The sequence below is a fragment of the Aedes albopictus genome, chromosome 2 (genome assembly GCF_035046485.1).
Source record: "Aedes albopictus strain Foshan chromosome 2, AalbF5, whole genome shotgun sequence".
Classification (NCBI taxonomy): domain Eukaryota; kingdom Metazoa; phylum Arthropoda; class Insecta; order Diptera; family Culicidae; genus Aedes; species Aedes albopictus.
In genome coordinates, this window is record NC_085137.1 from 465,448,436 (window position 1) to 465,471,628 (window position 23,193).

Sequence of the window (23,193 nt, forward strand, 5' to 3'; positions counted from 1 at the left end):
AAATGGACACCCATCGGGGCATAATGGACACCCCTGCATATTGTATGCTGTATCTTTAATAATATTGACCAGTTAAGTAATTTGCCTACGGAAATCATTACCACAGATATAATACTCCATTTTAGATGAGTTTACATAACATCAAAGTAAATTAAATAAATTTTAGGCTAAAATAATCGGAATGATTTTTTCCAAACTCTGTAAAACGCCTAACAGTATGCAACGTGGTACATCCATTCGTAATTGCCTGTGTTCATTTCGCCCCGAATCGACTACAACATTTAAATTGCTGTTTTGAGAAAGTTCTGATAAAAAATATAATACTTCATCCATTGCCAAATCTGCGTATACATGTAGATAAGCTAACAATTCACTAGTTTTTATGGTGGACATACTCAAACGCTCGTTATACCTTATTTTCTGCTGCTTCGAAATTATAAGAAATCCAGCATATGAAAAACATTCTTCAAATTCAATGATATTTTGGTTATTTTGAAGTATATTCCTTGGTACTTTTGAAAAATAGAACAATTACTTGTTCCTTTACACTTATGCATTAAAAGTTTTACATAAAAGTTAACGGTTTCGACAAAAACAGGGGTGTCCATTTCGCCCCGGGTGTCCATTATGCCCCTAATCCCCCTATGTATTTTTTCCGACCAACAAATTTGACAAATTGAAAACTATTACACTATTATTTTTCAAATATGATTAAACTTGTCCAAACAAAATCATATAAATCCGTAATTTCATATATTACATTGTTAATGATATATTTTGAGGGAATTTCTACGACTGAGATCGCAGCTCATTGAAAAGCGAAGGAATTTTCACATTGTTATCGATTTACGATGATAGCTGTTTTCGAATCTGAGATAGCCACTTTATATTTTGGGAACTGAAAAATCTATTATCCTTTTTTGGTATAAGTTGAGCGCAATTTTAACATCCAAGACTAACACTTTTTTGTGAGCGGGAAAATTGTCTTGTTTGCTTTATTTTGGGAACAGTAAAATAGTTAAATTGAGCGCAATGCTTGAATTATTTATATGGGGGCGTAGCATCATAAGGGGCGCAGCTATTTTGAAAACTTGGGTAACCAGCTCTGATTTTAGCATGACAGCACTGGGCCTACGCCAACACTCCTGTCTCGCCGGAGGGCCATCGTGCCAGTTCTGTTTAACGTCCCAACCAACACTGGGACAACCACGCTGATGGAGCTACTACCTTGGATCTAGCTAGGCGTGGTGCAGCGTTTCTTACTCAGCCGCTGGATGCCAGAACAGACGCTGTTTGAGCCGCATCTCCTTGGTGAACAGACACTCGAGACGTACCCCCTCAATCTAGCTGAAGTCAGAAGAACAACAGTGCCCAGGCTGCACTACCAGCTAAGCACACAACTCTTAGTTGGCGGTCTTTGTCATCGCTTGACCCGTGGAAGCATGAGGTAGGAATTTGTGAGGACCAGAGCTATATTGGACGCTCTCCTTTTCGACTCAGGGTTGGGCGTCTAGCGCACATTCGAATCCCACAGCGTATTTAAAAGTTTTTTTTAGAACTCCTAAGTCATCCATCTAAAAACACAAATACAAACATCCCCTCCATTCTTCGATATGAGTTGATTGGCAAATATGATTTGACCCTCCGAGCATTCTTTCAAAAACTTGTTTTTTTTTTGAGTTAGCACATTGTTTATAATTGCTCGTACGCTCACATGTTTTCAAAATGTGAATATTTTTCGCTATACAAAGGTGGTTTGTAAATCCAGTGAGATTGTCATATCGATATTATTGTATTATACATGCGCATGATGGTGCACGAGCTCATATTTTCTATGCGTAGCTATTTAAGCTTGTTTGAAATTAACATTTTAAAATTTAAAAGACACGGACACGCTCAATTCTTCCAGTGAGCTATTCGCTTTTTGAATGAAGCACGACACTAGACAATAGCACCGCCCAGTGGCACAGCCGAAAATTTTTCCTGAAAACTGCAGCGAGAATGGAACCCGCGCTCCTCAGCACGATGCGACTTCGTGGTTCCTACCACCGTAGTTCGTGTTCTTTTTCCATGATGAGCCGTCTATAGATTACGTAAGGGTTTATGACGAGAGGGGAGTAAAACTTGCCTCTCGTAATAAATGTACAGCCCCGGAGAACTCATAGTATGGCTGTAACCGTGTAATCAATGATTATAAAATTAACTCTAGGAATTTCTCTAGAAAAGCAGTGATGACAGCATTAATTAGCCTCTAATATCCAATTAGGAAAGCAACTGAACTTTATTCAATATGCATCGGTGCATTCGAGTTCAACGTTATTACAACTGAACCATTCAGCGTGGGATGTTGTGAACTGAGGCAGCGATTGCTTCCATTATAGCATTACAGAACGAGCTTAGTTATCAGAAAAAAAGTTTATTAATTAAAAATTTCCATCAAATGCACTGACAATTGATGGTTGACCCATGTTTTGCTGTTTAGTTACGGCTCATGTTTTCAGTTGATGCACTATAAACTATTTTTGCTTCATTGTAAAAAAAATACCGTTTTGGATATGGATATGCCTCTTTAGAATACACTTTCTGTTGAACTTAACTTGTTTCGAGTGTTTTATTGTTAAGATATATTCATTACTGTGATTTCAAAACATAAATCTTCAAATTCTCATCTTCATATCCTGCTAACTTCTAAAGCAACAGTTAATCGAAATTGTCTTTAAAGTTGTCACGGTAATACGGATTATGAGACTGAAACTGGATACAGATATGTGATTTACTTTTGTTTTTTTTTTTTTGCAAATATTCTCCACACTCTCTATTGTATATTATTTTGTTGGTATTTTTTTACATCACCCTGCTATATATTTAACACTTCATCTTGACTCCTACGACCAAGCTCTTAATTTCACACCAGCGTACACCGCACAGCAAAACACCACCGACTCAATAACTCAATTTGCTACTTCGAAACAGTTTGAAGGTTTTTGCGGTTTCGCCATGTCCGCTGCTCCGTTTTATGTTGCTGACTTTCCCGAAAACAACATACAGCACAAACAACATGGCCACTCTTGGCAGGGCACCTATCCTAGACTTAGCTACCTTTACGATAGATTCATTTTTGCTCTTTCCATGCTCTTGGGTGTACCTAGTTCAAAATGGAAAAAAAAGCTGCCCGCCGGGCATTGACTGAACTTTGGTAGCCCTGACATCGGTGGACTTTGACCACCTCCGCCACGGAGGAAAAGAATCCAAAAAAAAACAATCCGTCTCGTATCGACGAAGCAGAAATTTAATTTTCACCTTGTTTAACGTTGTACCATTTTTTTCTTGTCCCTTGCAGATCCATCGCCAGTCTGAACAAAACATCCCGGGCCGTCCGGGCGTGGTCCGACTGCACCGGCGAGCGAGACCACCTGATATTCTACGACGGCAGCACGACCAACGATCCGGTCCTGGCCAAGTACTGCGGAGGTGATTGGCTACCGAAGGTCGTATCCAGGTAAGTCTCTCGACTTCAGTGCATGTACGATTAGTTAATATACGTATATTTTTTTACGACGCTGACGGGGAGTTCCACCTCCACGGATGCACGGAGTGTGACGACGCGACGCGACGCGACGGTACACACATCCGAGCTGGAAGGTTGACAAGCACTTCTCCAAAGACGAGAGCAAACTTGATTGAAGAGGATACCCGCTTGGGCGAAAAGTTTTCCAATTTTGCTTGTAATGAGATAACTTTATCATACCTAGGCGTCTAGGCACGGGAACATACTCTACTCAACCAACCAACCGTGTGTTCAACTTTATGTTGGGCTTGTTATCGTAACGCATACGCAATAGACCGGCCCACATTTGTATGGCGAGAAAAAAAAGTTGGAAAAATTCACGAGGCACCCTCTAGAATCGTGCCTTTGGATGAAAAGAACAATCTGTGAAAGATTCAGCTCAATCGGTTTAAAATTGAGCTGGCGCAAATGAGTTGAAGGTTTGTATGGGATTTTCAGTCTAAATATATGGGAAATTGGATGACCCACAGTCTCTCACTCAGTACGCCGGTTCAGCGAGTTCAATTTAGCTCAGAATTTATAGTATGGTAGTTGATACCCTAAGGAACAGCTTTGTAGAAGACCATATCATGATAAAACTTAATTTAGTTGCGGTTTCAGCTAACGAAAGCAGGATGAGGACATCTTCCCCCGTTTACTCTCGGCTGTTACATTTCGTTAGCTGAAACCGCAACTAAATTAAGTTTTATCATTATATGGTCTTCTACAAAGTTGTTCCTTAGGGTATCAACTATTATTTTTTTCAATTATGAGCTAAACCAAACACTTTCAACCAGCGTGCTGAATGAGAGACTAGAGGTCATCCAATTTCCCATATATTTGGACTGAAGATCCCATATAAACCTTTAACTCATTTGCGAAACCGATTGAGCTGAAATTTTCACAGATTGCTCTTCTCATCCAAAGGCACAATTCTAGAGAGTGTCCCGTGGAATTTTTCGACATTTTTGTATTTGGGCCAGTCTAATACGCAACCAGGGCGGCTAGACTTGGGCTTCTTTGGGTGAAAAGTTTTTCCCGGGAAATGGTAATCGTAGCAAGATGCTGCTAACAGGTCGCGATTATTGGAAAGATGCATCCGCAATCAACGTTTCCGGTTAAGTTGTGGCGAAGCAATATGTCGGAGGGAAGTGAAGTTTAGAATTCCTTCTTTTTTTTTTAAACATAAATGATTAAAATTTTCTTGCATTAGAAATTCATTTACAGTTATACCTCGATATAACGTAACTGCAATTTTATTTTCGTTACGTTATATCGAAGTTACGTTATATCGAAGCAAAAATTTTTTTTCACGAATTTTGTTTTAAATACATATTTTGAAAAGAAAATTACCAAAAAGATTATGTTAATCACCCAACAGTGATTTACAGCCTTTCTTATATATATTTTTTTCATCATTGAATTTTATATATTTTTAAAAGTTTTTAAAATCATGCATAAGTCAAATACTTAGCATGTCTCTTTATATTTAACTATTTAAACCAATGTCACATAAATCAAGATTCTTCTCCGTTTTGGCATCTAGAACTGGTCAAACGTCAAGTTTTATCTATTGGTGTGATTATAAGTAAGAAATCTATGTGACGCAGGCAAAATTATAATCCGATGATGCCTCCACGAATTCCTCTCGGGAATCCTCTAGAAATAATTCGGGAAATTACCCAGGAGTTCCTGGTTGAGTGCCTCATGAAATACCTAATGTGATTCATCCTGAAGTTCTCTAAGGATATTTATCCAAGGATCCTTCAATCTTCTATGATTTCTCCTTAAATTTTTACTGCGTTTTATATCTGCTATGATATCTTTAGGAACGCCTGCCTTAATTGCTCCAGATTTCTTGATATGATTCCTCCACGAATTTTCCTTGTGGTTTCTCAAGGGATTTCTGTAGGATTTGCTTTTCAAGATTTATTATGTCCAAGATTTTTCCAAGATTTAATTTAATAATGTTCCTCTTAAAAGTTCTACTAGGATTTCTCCAGTCACTCCTGCAAGGATCCTTAAAAAAGTTCCAATATTTCAACTATTCTTGTTCGAAGAGTTCCAAATAACACCTTTCTCGCAGAAGACTCACGGCGGCGCAGGTTTTGTTGCGCAGGAGTCACTGTGACTTACTTCTAACAAATGAATTCTTACTTGCTAGAAGTAAATCGCAGTGACTTCTGTGTCACGAAAACCTGCGCCGCTGTGACTCTTCTATGACAAGTGTGTTACTAGGGGTATTTGCCAAGATTCACCCAGGTATTCTTGCTTCAACTCATCCAGCACAATTTGACGGAGTTTCCAAAAGATTTCCTCTTCAGTTCTCGCTAGAAAAAAATCTGTGATTTCTCCAGAAGTTTCTCCAGAGATTCCTTGGAAATTTCCCTCTGAGATACAGAAGTAATTCTTTAAAAAGATATTGTAAGGATTTCTCCAAGAATAACAGATAGAATTCCACTAGAAATTTCTTCAAAGATTCCTACAGATATTCCTTATTTGATTTTCCAGGAATTCTTCCTGAAATGCATCGAGGATTGGTTTTTTTAAATTACTCAGGAATTCAATCTGAGTTTTTTCATGGATTCTCACTGTGACCCTTCTTGAAAATCCAACTAGGATTCCACCAGTGCACTAATTTCTCCAGAAGTTCCTGCTGAGATTTATACAGAAGTTCCTTATGTAATTAATTAAAGACTGCCCCTGAATGTTACCAAGAATAACTGTGTTTATAGCGGTAGAAATGCCTCCGAGGATAAAGGATGATTTTTTTTTCAGGCATTCCTCCAGGAGTTCCACCATTTATTCAGGAATGTCTTTGGAAATTCCTTCAAGAGTTCTTCTGAGGATTTCTTCGCGAATTTCTCCAGTAATTTCTCAAGAAGTTCCTCCAGGAATTTATCAGAGAATTTCTCTAGTGATTTTCTGCAAAATTTACTCTAAGACAAAGCGGGCCGTTACTGGCGTTCTTACACCCAGTATTACACGAAATCGAGTTCACTACCAATGCTATCTACTGTCATCTCGTTTGGAGTTTAAAAGCTATGTTCCAGTAGGGATGTAATGTCAATAATAAGTAGAAGATGTAATGTTTGTTCCATGAAGAGCTGTCATCAACAGTGACACCGAAAATTCTTATAAAACTTTGAAATTGGCCGTATAACCTATAATTGGATAGCAGGCTTGGTTCCAGAAGGGGTGTAATATCATACAGAAAATTTTATAAATCACTCTGTTCACGCACATAGAGCGACGACGGTTAATCAATCCCGGTATCGTGGGCGCGCGGTGATATTACGTACGAAACACTATTTACTTTCGCGGTCAGTGAACTATAACACACTTTATTACGCAACAAACTACAGTGTTTATTTCGGATAACCGATCGCGGCGGAGGTTTATTTTCGACTAAACTCTATCTCTGGTCTACTGCTTCTCCTGGATAGAAGCAAGTAGATGACTACAAACGATCGGGAGGCGATCGTGCAAAAAAGCCTATTGCATATCGCGTATACGGGTAACCATGTGTGGCTACTACTGCGTTTGCTAGTGTGGACGTGAGTGGCACGCTAGGGTGGCTCTTGCAACATAAATTAAATATTCTAGTTTTAATCTGGCGCAATCATACGCCGGCCGCCTTGAAACCAGTGGCTTTCAACTACCAATTTGATAACCTAATTCATGAAATGTGTTCTTATCCTAGCGTGGGAATCTAATTCAATTGGTTTTTGGGATCTACTTCTAACTATTCCTAGTAATTACTCTCTTCTTATCTCAATGCTTCTGTTCCGCGGGGAAGGTCCACGGACATCGATGAGATGGTTTCTGGATGGTCGACTGTCGGCGACGACGACCGGCTTTCTTTTAAAAAAGACAATTACACCGTCTTCGACCTTGCGGCCTCTACAGACTGAACATTACACTTTGACAACGGACAACACATATATGTAACACCCAGTGGCCCAGTGGAGAATTTTTCGTCCGACGAAAAGTTTTCCCCGACTGGAGCGGGAATCGAACCCACACTCCGAAGCTTACGAGACACCTAAACGACTGTCGCCGCTAACCGCTCGGCCACGAAGCCCTCCGGCTCGCTCTCGCTGCTGGTCTTCTTGGATAGCCGTACTCGGACGGCTCGGAGGCGGTAGCATGCCATGTGCTTCGGATTCTTCGTGGTGGAGGTTCGACGGATATGGCTGGTTGATCTTCGGGAGATACCGCGACTTGATTGCTGACGACGAAATCTACGGCGGTATGCCGGTGGTGGATTCTTCGGTGGGCTTGACGATGCGGATGGTGGTCCGAGCGAGATAAACATCGATCGCTAAGAGGATTCTTCGGGGTGTCTTGGGGCGTACTGCAGTCGTACTTCGGTTGTCCTGTGGTCGTCCGGCGGTTGTCCTGCGGGTAGCCTGCGGTCGTCCTCGACGACGAGAAAGGGCGTCAACGTTGCTGCAAATGAGAGGGTCCTTTTTCACTTGAATTTAAGTACATTACAACAACTTGCCTGGAGCGGAGGCCTCCGTGGCCTCCGCGGCCGCTACCAGCGGCGGTGTGGATGTCCAATCGGATGAAAACGTGGTGCGATACTGACCAAATCCGGGTGTCAAGGCTGAACCAAACGGTCGCGGCGAGCTCCTGCCGCATCTCGGGCTGATCCGGCTACTATGACGACGGTCGATGAGTTGGCCAAACTCTAACTGACGCTACAGCATGCTAAACCAGCGGTGGTGGTCAGGTTGTACCTCGACGAGATGGAAGTGATTAGGTTCGCAAAGTGACAGATCCGATGGACTCAGAACAAACGGATTGCTCGGACTAGAGCTTCGATTCAACCAACAGGACATCACAGGACTTCTGGACTGGACTGGACGTTTACAACTACCTTCACCAACAGACGATTATACCTCGATTCGGCGGACTTATGGACAGGGTCTTGGACGGAAGATCGGTTGGCTCCAAACAATACGTTGTCCCGGAGACCCGGGACGGGTAGAACGACGGCTATGGGGTATGAACATTCCTTTAGTTTTTTGAAATATTGATAAATTACAAAACTTACTGGGATGCGGAGGCCGCACGGACCTCCGCGGGTGCCGAAGCACCACCGGTGGAGGCGAGTTATGCCTCATCGCTGGGAGATGTTGCGTTTTCCCTGATTGGAAGGACGCAAATCTTCGAAATCGCTCGTCGGAAACCCCCATTTGCAGTGCGCACGTCTACCACGCGGATGTTGTCGTCTGAGCCTCTGAACACTTCGGTAACGCGACCGAGATTCCACTTCAACGGTGGAAGCCGCTCGTCCATCAGCAGAACCATGGTTCCAACGGCGATGTTATCCCGCTGGCGGGTCCACTTGGTCCGGTTATGCAAATCGGAAAGGTAAAGCGTGCTCCACTTCTTCCAGAGCAGCTGGCCGTAGTCCTGCGCCCTCTGCCAGACGGAGAGACGATTAGCCGGAATATTCTCCAGATCGGGTTCAGCAATTGCTGTCAGTGGACGTTGCACTAGAAAATGTCCTGGCGTAAGCGCCTCGAAGTCTCCAGGATCATTGCTGAGTGGTGTGAGGGGCCTGGAGTTAAGAACCGCTTCGATCTGTGCAAGTACCGTCTGCATCTCGTCATACAGGAGAGTCCGAGTTCCGATGATCTTCTTGAAGCAGTTTTTGAAGCTTTTTACGGCTGCTTCCCACAGACCACCGAAATTAGGCGATCTGGCCGGGATGAACTTAAACTCGATTCTCTCATCCGCGGCGTTGCTGGCTACAGCGTTTTGGAATTGCTGCTGCTCGAACAGGTTTAACAGCTGCCGAAGTTCCCGCCTGGCTCCAACAAAGTTCTTGGCATTGTCGCACATGATTACGGCTGGACGTCCTCGACGGGCCGTGAAACGCCGCAGGGCCGCTAGGAACGCGGCCGTGGTGAGGTCGGCGACTAACTCCACGTGAACGGCTTTGGTGACAAGGCAGACAAATATCGCTACGAAGCACTTGACGGGAGAACTGCGACGCTGTGGGTAGGTAACCAGAAACGGGCCGCAATAATCTACACCGACCTTGAGGAACGGTGGTGCCGGGTTGACCCTTTCAGGTGGCAGCTCTGCCATCAGCTGTTCCTGGCATCTTGGTTTGATTCGGAAGCAGGTAATACACTCATGCAGGACCTTTCGCACGAGGTTCCGAATGCTCGGGATCCAGAATCTTTCTCTGGCGCTTGCGATGACGACTTGTTGTCCGGAATGTAGCATCTTCGTATGGTAATGACGAACTACCAACGTGGCGAGGGGATGACGGTGATCGATGATCATTGGATGCTTCCGATTTTCGGAAACCGATGCGTTCCGGAGCCGGCCGCCAACGCGGAGTATCCCATCTCGTAGTTTGGGATTCAAAGACGATATTCTGGACGACGGCTTCACCTGATCCTCCCGGGACAGACTTGCAATCTCCTCCGGGAAACATTCTTCTTGCGACAGACGAACCAGCTGCAACAGGGCTTCTTCGTATTCCTGCGTGCTGACTGAACCGAGTTTCCGGGCATTTCGGTTAGCTCTCTGGGCGTTGTGACGGAAGCGACGCATCACGGCTACCAGTCGGACTAGAGCGAACAGCGACGAGCGGACCGAAAAGATCTCGTTCGGAGTTGCTGCTTGCAGCGGTAGGGCTACGGACTTGCGTTCTTCAAGGGAAGCAGGATCGAGCTGTTCAACGTCGACTTCGGAGTTCTCCGGCCAGAAATTCCGACCTTGACTCAGCCAAACTGGACCGTTGAACCAGAGGGAGTGATATTCCAACTGCGTAGCCGAAATACCTCGCGACAGTACGTCTGCTGGATTTTCGATGCCTGCGATTCCAGACTCCACCTTTCGTCAGGTGCTGGATTTCGGATACCCTGTTCGCGACGAAGGTCTGCCACCTGGATGGTGTGGACGCAATCCAATGCTTCACAATGTTCGAATCTGTCCAGAAGAACGACGGAATTGTCAATCCAGTGGCTTGGCTGACCTTTTCGAAAAGATGGCTTAACAGAAGAGCGGATGAAAGTTCCAGTCGGGGCGTCGACTGCTTGCGCTTCTTCTTCTTCAAGTCCTCCAATGGCGCGACTCGTGACTTGGACATCATCAGCTGAACGCGCACAGAGCCATCATCGTAGCTGCATCGGAGGTATAGACACGCGCCGTATGCGCTGTCGGAAGCGTCGCAAAATCCATGCCATTCGATCGTAGTGCACTCCTTGGTGTAACCGACCCATCGTGGAATACGAATGGACTCGAGAGCACTCAAATTCCTGCGGTACTCCAACCAAAGCGTTTGCAGGTTTTCCGGGAGTGGATCGTCCCAGTTCACAAGCAACTTCCACAATGTTTGGATGAAGATCTTGGCTTCGACGACCACCGGTCCTATTAGTCCCAAGGGATCGAAAAGCTTGGATGCATCGGAAATCACGATTCTCTTCGTAACCACCGGTGTCGTATTCCACTTTGGCACCGTGAAGTAGAAATCGTCGGATGAAGGGCACCAAACAAGGCCGAGCGTCTTCACGGTAGCGATCGACGGCGGGGAATCCATCTCCAATACAACTCGGTCATCCCGTAGATGCGGTTGCAGCTCGCTCAACACTTCTCCGCAGTTCGAATTCCACTTTCTCAGCATCATACCGGCAGAATCGGTCAGGTTCACCATCTCCTCCACTAATGCTTTGCCTTCTGCAGGGCTATCGACGCCAGTGATCATGTCATCGACGTAAAAATCCTTCCGAACAACTTTCGCTGCGGTTGGGTGGGTGGATTGACCTTCTTCTGCTAGCTGTACTAGACAACGTGTAGCCAAAAACGGAGCGGATGCGGTTCCGTACGTAACGGTCGTCAACTGGAACACCTGGATAGGTTCCTCTGGCGTGGCTCTCCACAAAATCAGCTGTAGTTTCTGATCTCGTGGCTGCATTTTGATCATCCTGTACATTTTCGCTACGTCAGCTACTATGCCGATTCGGGGCAGGCGGAAACGAGCGTGTATCGAGATCAGGTCGTCCTGAACAACGGGGCCTACCATCAACCCATCGTTGAGGGAATGGCCGGAGGTGGTCTTGCACGAAGCATCAAATACAACGCGAAGTTTCGTTGTTGTGCTGTCCGGTTTCAATACAGCGTGGTGCGGCAGAAAGTAGCACACTGATCCAGACAGTTCCTCCTCATTCACTCTCTCCATGTGGCCCATCGACGCATATTCCTCCATGAACTCGCAATACAACCTCTTCAGCTCTGGGTTCGTAGCGAACCGGCGCTCCAAGCTCATGAAACGACGCTCGGCGCTATTTCTGGAATTTCCCAGGTGATCGATAATGTGCTCCTTCCTGGGCAGCGATACGACGAAGCGTCCGGCTTCATCGCGGGTGGTCGTTTGCTTAAAAATCTCCTCGCATGTGGACTCTTCCACGGAATAGGTGCTCGTTAGGCGACAACTTTCGAGCTCCCAGAAACGAGTGAGCTGTTCTTGGAGTTCCGACGTGGAACAAAGCGTAGTGGTCGTTGCAGGTGCGGAGAGTGTGCTGTTGGAGATGCGACCGGAGACGATCCATCCAAAGACGGTGTTCTGGAAGGTCGGACCGTCCTCGTTGAGCCTGAACCGCCCATCCTGCAGCAGATCGAGATAATATTCGGCGCCGATGATCATGTCGATCTCTGATGTTCGGTAGAACTCCGGGTCAGCTAAAACGATGTCGGCCGGCAGATTCCACTGGCTAGTTTCGAACCCTTCGTACGGGAGTGGAATAGTCAGCTTTGCCAAGACGTTGAATCGTATAACTTCCTCGAAGTCCGAGATGCTGGTAAAACGAGGGCTGACTGTCGCACGAACAGCTTTCTGCGAAACGCTTCCCGAACCGCCAATTCCCTTCACCGCTAGATAATCAGGAAACTCGTCCAGGTCCATGCGGCGACAAAATTCAGAGGTGACGAAGCAATACTGAGAACACGAGTCTAGCAGTGCTCTGGCCAGCATTGATCGCCCGTTGGCATCGCAGATACGCACAAGTGCGGTTGATAACAGAACTTGTCGTGTGGAGGGGTTTGTTTGTGTTGGGAGTGCTACAGTGTGTTGTAGTGTGTCTGAATGGTCTGTGGCGATCTGTGGGTTGGTGCTATGCGATTGTGTCTGTACGATTGACAAGGAAGTGCTGGGTTCGTTGTGGTTTGTGGTTGGTGCTTTTTGGTGTGTTGGTTTTCCCGCCTGTGTTTGCTGTGTCTGAGATGGTTGTTCACTTGGGGGTCGTTTTGTCGTCTGTGGAACGGAGGATTGCGGGTTGACACTGTTGCTTTCAGCGTGAAGCAGGGTGTGGTGTCTCCTCCCACATTGACGGCATGATCCTTTGCTGCAATTCCGCGCCAAGTGACCCGACGATAGGCAGTTCATGCACAGGCCATTCTTCCGAACGGCATCGTAGCGCTCCGAGATCTTCCACTTCTGGAATTTCTTGCACATGAACGCCGGATGGAAAGCTTCCGAGCAGAAACAGCACCGGCCGAAGGATGTGGACGAATGGCTGACGCTTACCTTGGGCTTCTTCACTTCGGCGGAGGGAGGTTTGCTCACTCCAACTGATTGAAGAACTGCACAATGGTTCTTCAAAAAGTTCATCAGGTTTCGGTAGGTGGGTACGTTCTTGGAGTTGTGCGACGACTCCCAGAACCGCAGGGTAACACTGTCCAGCTTGGAACAAACCATATGGACTAGGATAGTGCTCCAGCCATTGGTGTCCTGTCCCAGCTTCTGCAGCATCTGCAGATTCTTTTCGAAGTCGCTGATGAGCTGGCTCAGCGCTTCGTAGCTCTCCTTCCGCATCGGTTCAATGCCAAAGATGGCGTCGAGATATGCCTTCACGATGAGCTTCTCGTTGTGGTAGCGCTCCTCCAATGCAGTCCAGGCAACTGCATAATTTGCTGCGGAAAGTTCAACGGTGCTGACTTCCTGAAGGGCCTCGCCCGTCAACGATGAACGAAGGTACGTGAACTTGTCCATGTCGGTGAGCTCCCGATTCTGGTGGATCAAGCTTCGGAATGCATCGCGATACGACACCCAGTCTCGAAGTTTGCCACCGAAGGTTGGTAGCTTGATCTCGGGCAGTTTCACTCTCGAGAGGGTACTTCCGGCAGCCGGGCCTGACGACCCAGGACGATCAACCTGCTTCTTCGGACGCCGCTCCATCAACGCTGCCTTGGCCTTGCAAAAACGGTTCTGCACATCACTGATTATGGCTTCACCTTCCTCGTCTCTCTACTTCGATGCACTCTCCAGCCTCGCCTTTCGAGCCTTCTCTGACTCCTCTGGATCAGGAACTTCGTCATCTGCAACTTCATCCATTAGCACTTCAATCTTATCACGCACATCGAAGAACTCATTCACAACACTTTCCAACAGTTGCAAACGAACTTCAATTTCTTTTCGGTCACGCTCTTCATCAAAGTCACTGACGAAACTTTCCACTAGCTCTAAACTGTTCAGAAGGCGTTTCTCCTTCTTCAGCAAACTTCTCAGATCTTCCGGCTTCATTGTCACTATCTTGAGTCACTTATTATTCTCACCGAAGTCACTGTTCAAAGTCGCTAGATACACTGGGAAGTTCGTTTGCACTGCTCGAGACACTTCACTTTCACCGCAAGAAGATCACTGTTTGAGCCACTGTGCACTGGTGACAACGTATCGACTCGACGTTCCACGCGCCGCGAGACGAACTGACCAACCCAATGATTGACTACAGCGAAGGGGAATTCAACCAACGGAAAATCGAGCCAACCAGGTACCAGCGGAATCCAAGACCAACTATAGCAATGTACGAACCACAGGGACCAGAACCACTTTTAGTCAAAAGACACAGTTTAGCATGCAAATTGATCGTTTATTATCAATCACTAACCAGTAGTGTGACCTTTCAACCCACAGTCGAATGGCGTCGTCATGCATCGAAGCCACAGACCTACACACGTAATTACTTCCCTGTGTCCGGAATCGCCAAATCCACGTCGTTTCGCCGTACGATCGCTCGAAATTCCTCTCCGCTCGGTTTCATCCAGCAGCAACAGCAGCAAACAGCAACGTCAGTATCGGCTTCAACGGCGCGGCGGCGGTGCACCGATTCCCACAATCCAATTAATGCGATGGCGAGTTTTCACTGGGCACTTTTCGACGGCGGCGGTGCGCCACAATCTCAACCGCGATGGCGATATTTCACTTTGTCCGCGATCCACAATGGCACTATTCGGCACTAGTGTCCATCTAACAACCGCGAAGTACTCTTGGCCCACGCACAACTGTCCGATACCGCGATTGATCCGGCTCGAAGGACCAATTTATGTTCACGCACATAGAGCGAAAACGAAAGAACTTAATTACATTTTCGAAACAGCACAGTTGAACGGTTACACAAAACAAACAATACAACAGATCATCAACAAAAAGACACAACAACAATACAGACGTTCTTTGACTACACTGACACGGACAGAACCTACACTTAAACGGATAATTGTGGACTACAACAATGACACCAAAAAACTCCGACCAATTCTCAGAAAGTTTGGTTTTGAATTAGTTTTCACAAGCAAAGCTAACCAACTTCAAACTCTCTTAGGATCTACGAAAGACCCGTTGGACAACTTAACAAAATCTGGTGTTTACAAAGTAACATGTAATCACTGTGACAAAATATACATAGGACAAACAAAACGCACACTCAAAGAACACATAACGGAAGTATCAAAAGCACACAAAGACACAGACAAGGGACTCATTCATCATTTTAAATCTAAAGTTGCTGAACATATTTTCAATGAAGGACATTTTTTGAATACTTCAAATATTAAACTCTTACGACACATTACAAACCCATGGAAACTTGATGTTGCAGAAAGTTTAGAAATTTACAAACAAAACAATAAAAAACTACTTAACAAGGATCAGGGCAATGGGTACACGTGGCTGTTTAAATTTTTACCTAACACATCCCGGCAATCCCGGTATCGTGGGCGCGCGGTGATATTACGTACGAAACACTATTTACTTTCGCGGTCAGTGAACTATAACACACTTTATTACGCAACAAACTACAGTGTTTATTTCGGATAACCGATCGCGGCGGAGGTTTATTTTCGACTAAACTCTATCTCTGGTCTACTGCTTCTCCTGGATAGAAGCAAGTAGATGACTACAAACGATCGGGAGGCGATCGTGCAAAAAAGCCTATTGCATATCGCGTATACGGGTAACCATGTGTAATAGAGTTAATAAACTATAGAGGACGAATGTCGCTGCTGTTCCCTTTGTTCTCGCTCGCAAACATGTCGGGTATCTATCTGTCAAACTGCATACTTTTTCGCTTTGACACTTATAGCCCGGCCTATCTCCGCCAGCAAGAGATGTTTCGGCAGCGACGCCAGCGACATTCTTCCTCTATAGTTTATTACCTCTATTCCATGTGTGGCTACTACTGCGTTTGCTAGTGTGGACGTGAGTGGCACGCTAGGGTGGCTCTTGCAACATAAATTAAATATTCTACTTTACTATTACTTTAGAGCTTTTAGTAGAACTTGTTACTTCAGACTCTAGTTTAATTTAAAAACACTTCACTAATACTTTACTTTTGCAAAAGAAAATAAAAAATGAATAACTCTTTTAAAGAAAAACTAGAAAGGACGAGCAAATTCCTTTTAATTCTACTACTGTGCTTATCTTCGGACAGATAGGCCTATTTCGTCTGTGACTTACAGACTTCTTCAGTGTCAAGTGCTCGACTGAAGAAAACCTCGCATTCCGGGATACCGGGATTGCCCATGGGGGCACCATTAAGTTGTTTGTAGGTTTCATTTCTGAACGAAAAATAATTTTCTTCCATACAAAGTTTGGTTAATTTGATGTATGTACGAACTTTCTTAATCCAATCTGAATCTAAATCTTCATATTGGTTCAGAAGCCAATCTTCTAGTAGGTTAATGGCCTCTTTAACACTCAACACACGATTCAAAGAACACATAACGGAAGTATCAAATGCACACAAAGACACAGACAAGGGACTCATTCATCATTTTAAATCTAAAGTTGCTGAACATATTTTCAATGAAGGACATTTTTTGAATACTTCAAATATTAAACTCTTACGACACATTACAAACCCATGGAAACTTGATGTTGCAGAAAGTTTAGAAATTTACAAACAAAACAATAAAAAACTACTTAACAAGGATCAGGGCAATGGGTACACGTGGCTGTTTAAATTTTTACCTAACACACAAAACAATACACAATACACAAAACACAAATTGACTACCTACCAAATCGGCAGGAAAAAATAACACAACAAACACCAATTGACTACCTACCAAATCGGTAGGAATTTTCCTAGCTTTAGGTATCTTATTGACACCCTGTTTTCTAACAGGTAGATACACCCCCTTTTTTTACAAATCTGTACCTACAATTTTGTACCTACAATTTTGTACCTACATTTTTATACCTACACTTTTACCCACACACGTACCTACACATACACTCCTAGTATAAATACCACAACGAATGCGAGGTTTTCTTCAGTCGAGCACTTGACACTGAAGAAGTCTGTAAGTCACAGACGAAATAGGCCTATCTGTCCGAAGATAAGCACAGTAGTAGAATTAAAAGGAATTTGCTCGTCCTTTCTAGTTTTTCTTTAAAAGAGTTATTCATTTTTTATTTTCTTTTGCAAAAGTAAAGTATTAGTGAAGTGTTTTTAAATTAAACTAGAGTCTGAAGTAACAAGTTCTACTAAAAGCTCTAAAGTAATAGTAAAGTGAAGATGGCAACCAAGCCAAAGTCAGAGCCGAATAAGTTCATCGAGTTGAAGAAGACCATCGCAGGATTACACAAGGATATCGCGTTTCTCAAGAAGTGTATAAAGTACAGGCTTACTCCAGTAAGTCACAAGGTAAAAGTTAAAACAGCCACAAACCCCAACATAGTAAAGACACTTGAACAAACACTCATCAAAGAAAGCATCAAAAAACTACACAGCAAGATCAACATGAAAACTTTGGAATGTTATTCTCTCCATTTAAAGTTAGCGAAAGATTATCCTGAATCTTTCCCTAATTTTCTAACAAAAGTAAAAGTTGCAGAATTTTGTGAATCAGAAAGAAAAAGGAAATTACTAGATAAAAAACTTAAAGCATTAAAGATGCAAAATCCGAAGTTTACATGTTCTTCTACACAACCACAAAACACAACACAAGAACTAACTGGGTTAGTGGTCAATCGCTCTTCCGAACAGTTTACGGAAGAACAGTTGACCCTTCTCAACAAAGGTCTTAACTACGCAGTACACTCTAAACCAGATTCAACACAAACCATAATCGACATTGAAACAGCTATCAACACGAACAATTTACAGACACCACAGATTCAAGAAATCAGAACACAAACAGCTAACACTATTCAAAACACACAACAAAACAAATTGAACAAAGAACACCTGAAAGAACAACGAATAATCAAAGAACTTAACCAGAAACCAGTTTTCTATCTGAAAGCTGACAAAGGAAACAAAACAGTAATCATGAACAAAGAGGACTATGATGAAATAATGAATAACAAGATTCAAAATGGACCTTACCGAAAACAACGTACTGATCCTCTTCCAGGATTAGTAAGACGTGTTGACAAAACTCTCAAAGAGTCTACACCAGTTTTAGGAAGCGTCATTAAAAGCCTGAAAGAATCTAACCCTTCATTGCCAAGAATAAAAGGACTTCCCAAAGTTCATAAACCTGGAAATGAAATGCGTGAGATTGTTTCAGCCATTGGTTCACCTACACACAAAATTGCCAAATATTTAGTACAAGAATTCCAAAACATGCCTAAAAAATTTCACAGTAGATCTGTCAAGAATTCCGAACGATTCACAGAACTAGTACAGAATTTATCCGTTAACGACGATGAAATTTTAGTTTCATTCGACGTTAAATCACTTTTTCCAAGCATTCCAGTTAAAGAGGCCATTAACCTACTAGAAGATTGGCTTCTGAACCAATATGAAGATTTAGATTCAGATTGGATTAAGAAAGTTCGTACATACATCAAATTAACCAAACTTTGTATGGAAGAAAATTATTTTTCGTTCAGAAATGAAACCTACAAACAACTTAATGGTGCCCCCATGGGCAATCCACTTTCTCCATTTTTAAGTGAAATTTTTATGGCAAATTTGGAAAAACACTTAGAAAACAACAAACAGCTTCCTGAAGTCTGGTGGAGATACGTTGACGACGTGTTTAGCATTGTTAAGAAACATCTTTTACCTGAAATCTTGAACAATATCAATAATGCACACAAAAACATCGAATTCACTTGTGAAATTGAACAGAACAACCAACTACCATTTTTGGACATACTCATCGTAAAACAAGAATCAACACTTTTCTTCGAAATTTACAGAAAACCGACACACACTCAACGCACTATTCCAAATTCATCAAATCACTCACATCAACACAAAATTGCATCCTTCAATCACATGATACACCGAATGCAGACACTTCCACTTAGTGAAACAGGAAAAACGAAAGAACTTAATTACATTTTCGAAACAGCACAGTTGAACGGTTACACAAAACAAACAATACAACAGATCATCAACAAAAAGACACAACAACAATACAGACGTTCTTTGACTACACTGACACGGACAGAACCTACACTTAAACGGATAATTGTGGACTACAACAATGACACCAAAAAACTCCGACCAATTCTCAGAAAGTTTGGTTTTGAATTAGTTTTCACAAGCAAAGCTAACCAACTTCAAACTCTCTTAGGATCTACGAAAGACCCGTTGGACAACTTAACAAAATCTGGTGTTTACAAAGTAACATGTAATCACTGTGACAAAATATACATAGGACAAACAAAACGCACACTCAACACACGATTCAAAGAACACATAACGGAAGTATCAAAAGCACACAAAGACACAGACAAGGGACTCATTCATCATTTTAAATCTAAAGTTGCTGAACATATTTTCAATGAAGGACATTTTTTGAATACTTCAAATATTAAACTCTTACGACACATTACAAACCCATGGAAACTTGATGTTGCAGAAAGTTTAGAAATTTACAAACAAAACAATAAAAAACTACTTAACAAGGATCAGGGCAATGGGTACACGTGGCTGTTTAAATTTTTACCTAACACACAAAACAATACACAATACACAAAACACAAATTGACTACCTACCAAATCGGCAGGAAAAAATAACACAACAAACACCAATTGACTACCTACCAAATCGGTAGGAATTTTCCTAGCTTTAGGTATCTTATTGACACCCTGTTTTCTAACAGGTAGATACACCCCCTTTTTTTACAAATCTGTACCTACAATTTTGTACCTACAATTTTGTACCTACATTTTTATACCTACACTTTTACCCACACACGTACCTACACATACACTCCTAGTATAAATACCACAACGAATGCGAGGTTTTCTTCAGTCGAGCACTTGACACTGAAGAAGTCTGTAAGTCACAGACGAAATAGGCCTATCTGTCCGAAGATAAGCACAGTAGTAGAATTAAAAGGAATTTGCTCGTCCTTTCTAGTTTTTCTTTAAAAGAGTTATTCATTTTTTATTTTCTTTTGCAAAAGTAAAGTATTAGTGAAGTGTTTTTAAATTAAACTAGAGTCTGAAGTAAATATTCTAGTTTTAATCTGGCGCAATCACACTCTAATTATTTAAATAGTGAAAAGTTGGAATCAAAAAAAAGTTACGTTATATCGAGTTACGTTATATCGAGGTTACGTTATATCGAGGTATGACTGTAATTAAATTAAATTTTGTAAGTTCTGCAGCTTAAATCAACAAGTTGCTGCCATATTCTTGATTTGCAGCTGCAGATCCTCCGCTCAACGCTCGCGAGATCCCGCTTTATCTGGTCGATATTTAACGATTTGTCTAGCAGTTACTCCAAGGACTTTGAAAAATCCTCAAAGATTTACTTCAGAACTTTTTCCAGGCATTGCTTTCGAAATTCTTTTAACCATTATTGTTTTAAAAATATTTACAATTTCCTCAAATATTTTTCAAGGAACCTTTTAGGAACTCTCTCAAGGATTTTTTAAGGAGCATTCAAGCATTCCTTCAGGAGTACTCCTACGAATTCCTTCATAAAGTCCTTCAAGGATCATGTCCTGAAGTCCTTCCAGGAATCCTTCAGATAAACCTTAACGACGTTCCCCAAGGAGAGAATTCTCCAAGATAGAATCTTGTAGAAATGCTTGCAGGAGTTTTTGGGAGAATTTCTAAAGAAATTCTTGAAGAATCTTCCAGATGAATTATATTCGGAAAAAAACATTGAGTTGATTTTGAAGGCGTCTTCGATGATATTTCTGAAAGATTGCTACAAAAAAAATTTCAAACGACATCAAGCATTACTCTATAGATTAACGGCTACGCTGTCTTAGGTTTCAAAAAACGAGCTTTATTAATCACCCAACGCTTTAAAAACTGTGTAATGAATTTATCTGAGAATTCTATTAGAGGTATATCTAGGAGTTCTGAAAAAAAATCCTTCAGAGAATCCTCCAAAGACCCCTCAGAATTATGTTAAGGAATTCAAGAATTCCACCAGTACTATTGTCTGCGATTTCTGCAGACATTTTTTAAGTGATTCCTTTATAAATTACTCTACGGATTTTTCCAGAAACCCCTCAAGAAGTTTCTAAAGATTTTTTTTTTCTTTAGATTGGCTTGCAGAGCTCCTCCAAAAGTCTTTCATGAATTATTTCTGAGAATTAAGGCGGTATCTTATGATGTTCCTTCTAGCATTCTATTAGGTATTATCCTAAGCATTCATCCAGGAATCATTTGTCCAGGAAAACTTTGTCAAAAAAACTTTAAGAATTTCTCCTAGGGGTTTCCAAAGGTAGGTATCTCCAGCAGTTTTAAAGGATTTTCTTGAGACAGCCCTCCAGGAAATTATTAAAAATCCCTTAAGGAATTTCTTGAAGAATTCTTCAATAATATTTGTGCAATTTCTGCAAAATCTGCTGATCTCAAAGATATACCAGATGATATATCTGATAAATCCGCAAAATCAATTACTATAGAAAAGCCTTTTGGAATTCCTGCAGAAATCGCTGAAGGAATTACATAAGGAATGCTTGAATGACCATTGGGAAGAATTTCCTTAGCAATGTATGATTGCACAGAATCCTGTGGAAGAATTTTGGAGTCTTTGGAGATAAAATTATCTCCTTAGGTGGGTTTCAGAAGGAATCCAGGCAGAAATTTCTAAAACAAATCTTGTAGGAATTTCTGTAGAGATCTTCAGTATAATCCCTGTTGCAATTTTAGGATGTATTTTTGAATGATTCTCTGGAGGAATCCGAAAAAATCCTAGAGAAATTCTTGAAGTGATTCTAGAAGGAATTTCTTAAGAACCTGGAGAAACTTCTCGGAAGACTCATGGTGGAATTCCTGGAATAAAATATTGAAGAATGTTCAAGAAAATTCGATGAGAAATCCTTCAATAATATTCTTAGAGGATTTAATGAAAGTATTCTTTCAGAAATCTGTGGATGAATTTCTGAAAAACAAAATCCTGAATACCTGGAGATACGTATTGATAAGCGTCTGCAAAGATTCTTAGAAAAAACTTTTGAGATATTTTAACCATCCTGAGGTGTTAGGTTTTTCGCATCACGATGGCGTATTGCACGTCCAGCGTGCCTGACTCGAAGTCGAGTCAAGTACAAGATACTGAAGACGACCTTACAGTTGAGGTCGAAATACGTATCTGTCAAAGGCTGCAAATTCTTAGTGGAATTCAAAGGAACAGTACTTAACGCGATTTTCTTTTTATTTACAGATATTCCCCTAACAAGCCCAGGTTAATCATCATCACCCAACTAGATACAAAACAACTGATACAAACAAGATAAAACACCATTTACAACCCTCATGTCACTTTTGATTTGATTTATACAAAGAAACTTATCGTTTCAGACCAGCCCTTATCATGAACGAATTACCTAGGATGCATGACCTAGGTCAGGTAGCGATACGGAGCCGGTCAAAATAAGACCAATTTGCTGACATACTAACAGAACAAAACCAAGACGTCCCAAACCGGACGTTCGATTTGCAAGTAAGGCGCGGTCCCACGTATGCCACTGCATTTTTATTGTATGGCAGATTGTTGATGCGGGTTAAAAACAACCGAACATCAGGCTTTGAAGTCAGTACTTACCAAGTACTTGGAAACGCCGTTGCCCTAAAACGGGACAGTTATAATCAAATGATAAGAAGTTCCACAATCCATTTCACAGCTAACAAATTTCGCGCCAATCCTTCTACTGGGCTGGCAGCACCCTCTCAGAAACGAGCGAAACTTGGTGCGCATTAAGGCGAAACTGGAAGCATTTTTTTCATTTTTTTGGTTTTCGATTTTTCATTACATAACGAAGCAATATTTTCAAAAACGGTTTTCATACACTTGTAGAGTATGGATCAAGGTATCTTCTGAATTTTTTCGTGTTGAAAAATGTTTTCCATTTTTGCAGAAACCATTTTTTGTGATTTTTTGTGAAATGGTTTCTGCAAAAACAAAAAACATTTTCC

The 23,193-nt window shown here is 42.3% G+C and overlaps 1 protein-coding gene across 1 annotated transcript in view; it reads left to right on the top strand.

The window, feature by feature from the left end:
• Positions 1–23,193, top strand: part of LOC109418868 (uncharacterized) — a 515,512-nt gene that overhangs the window by 479,740 nt on the left and 12,579 nt on the right. Inside the window, exon 8 of the mRNA XM_062853981.1 lies at positions 3,341–3,499. Within this exon, the coding sequence (XP_062709965.1) occupies positions 3,341–3,499 (159 nt within the window). The remainder of the gene's footprint in view (positions 1–3,340; positions 3,500–23,193) is intronic.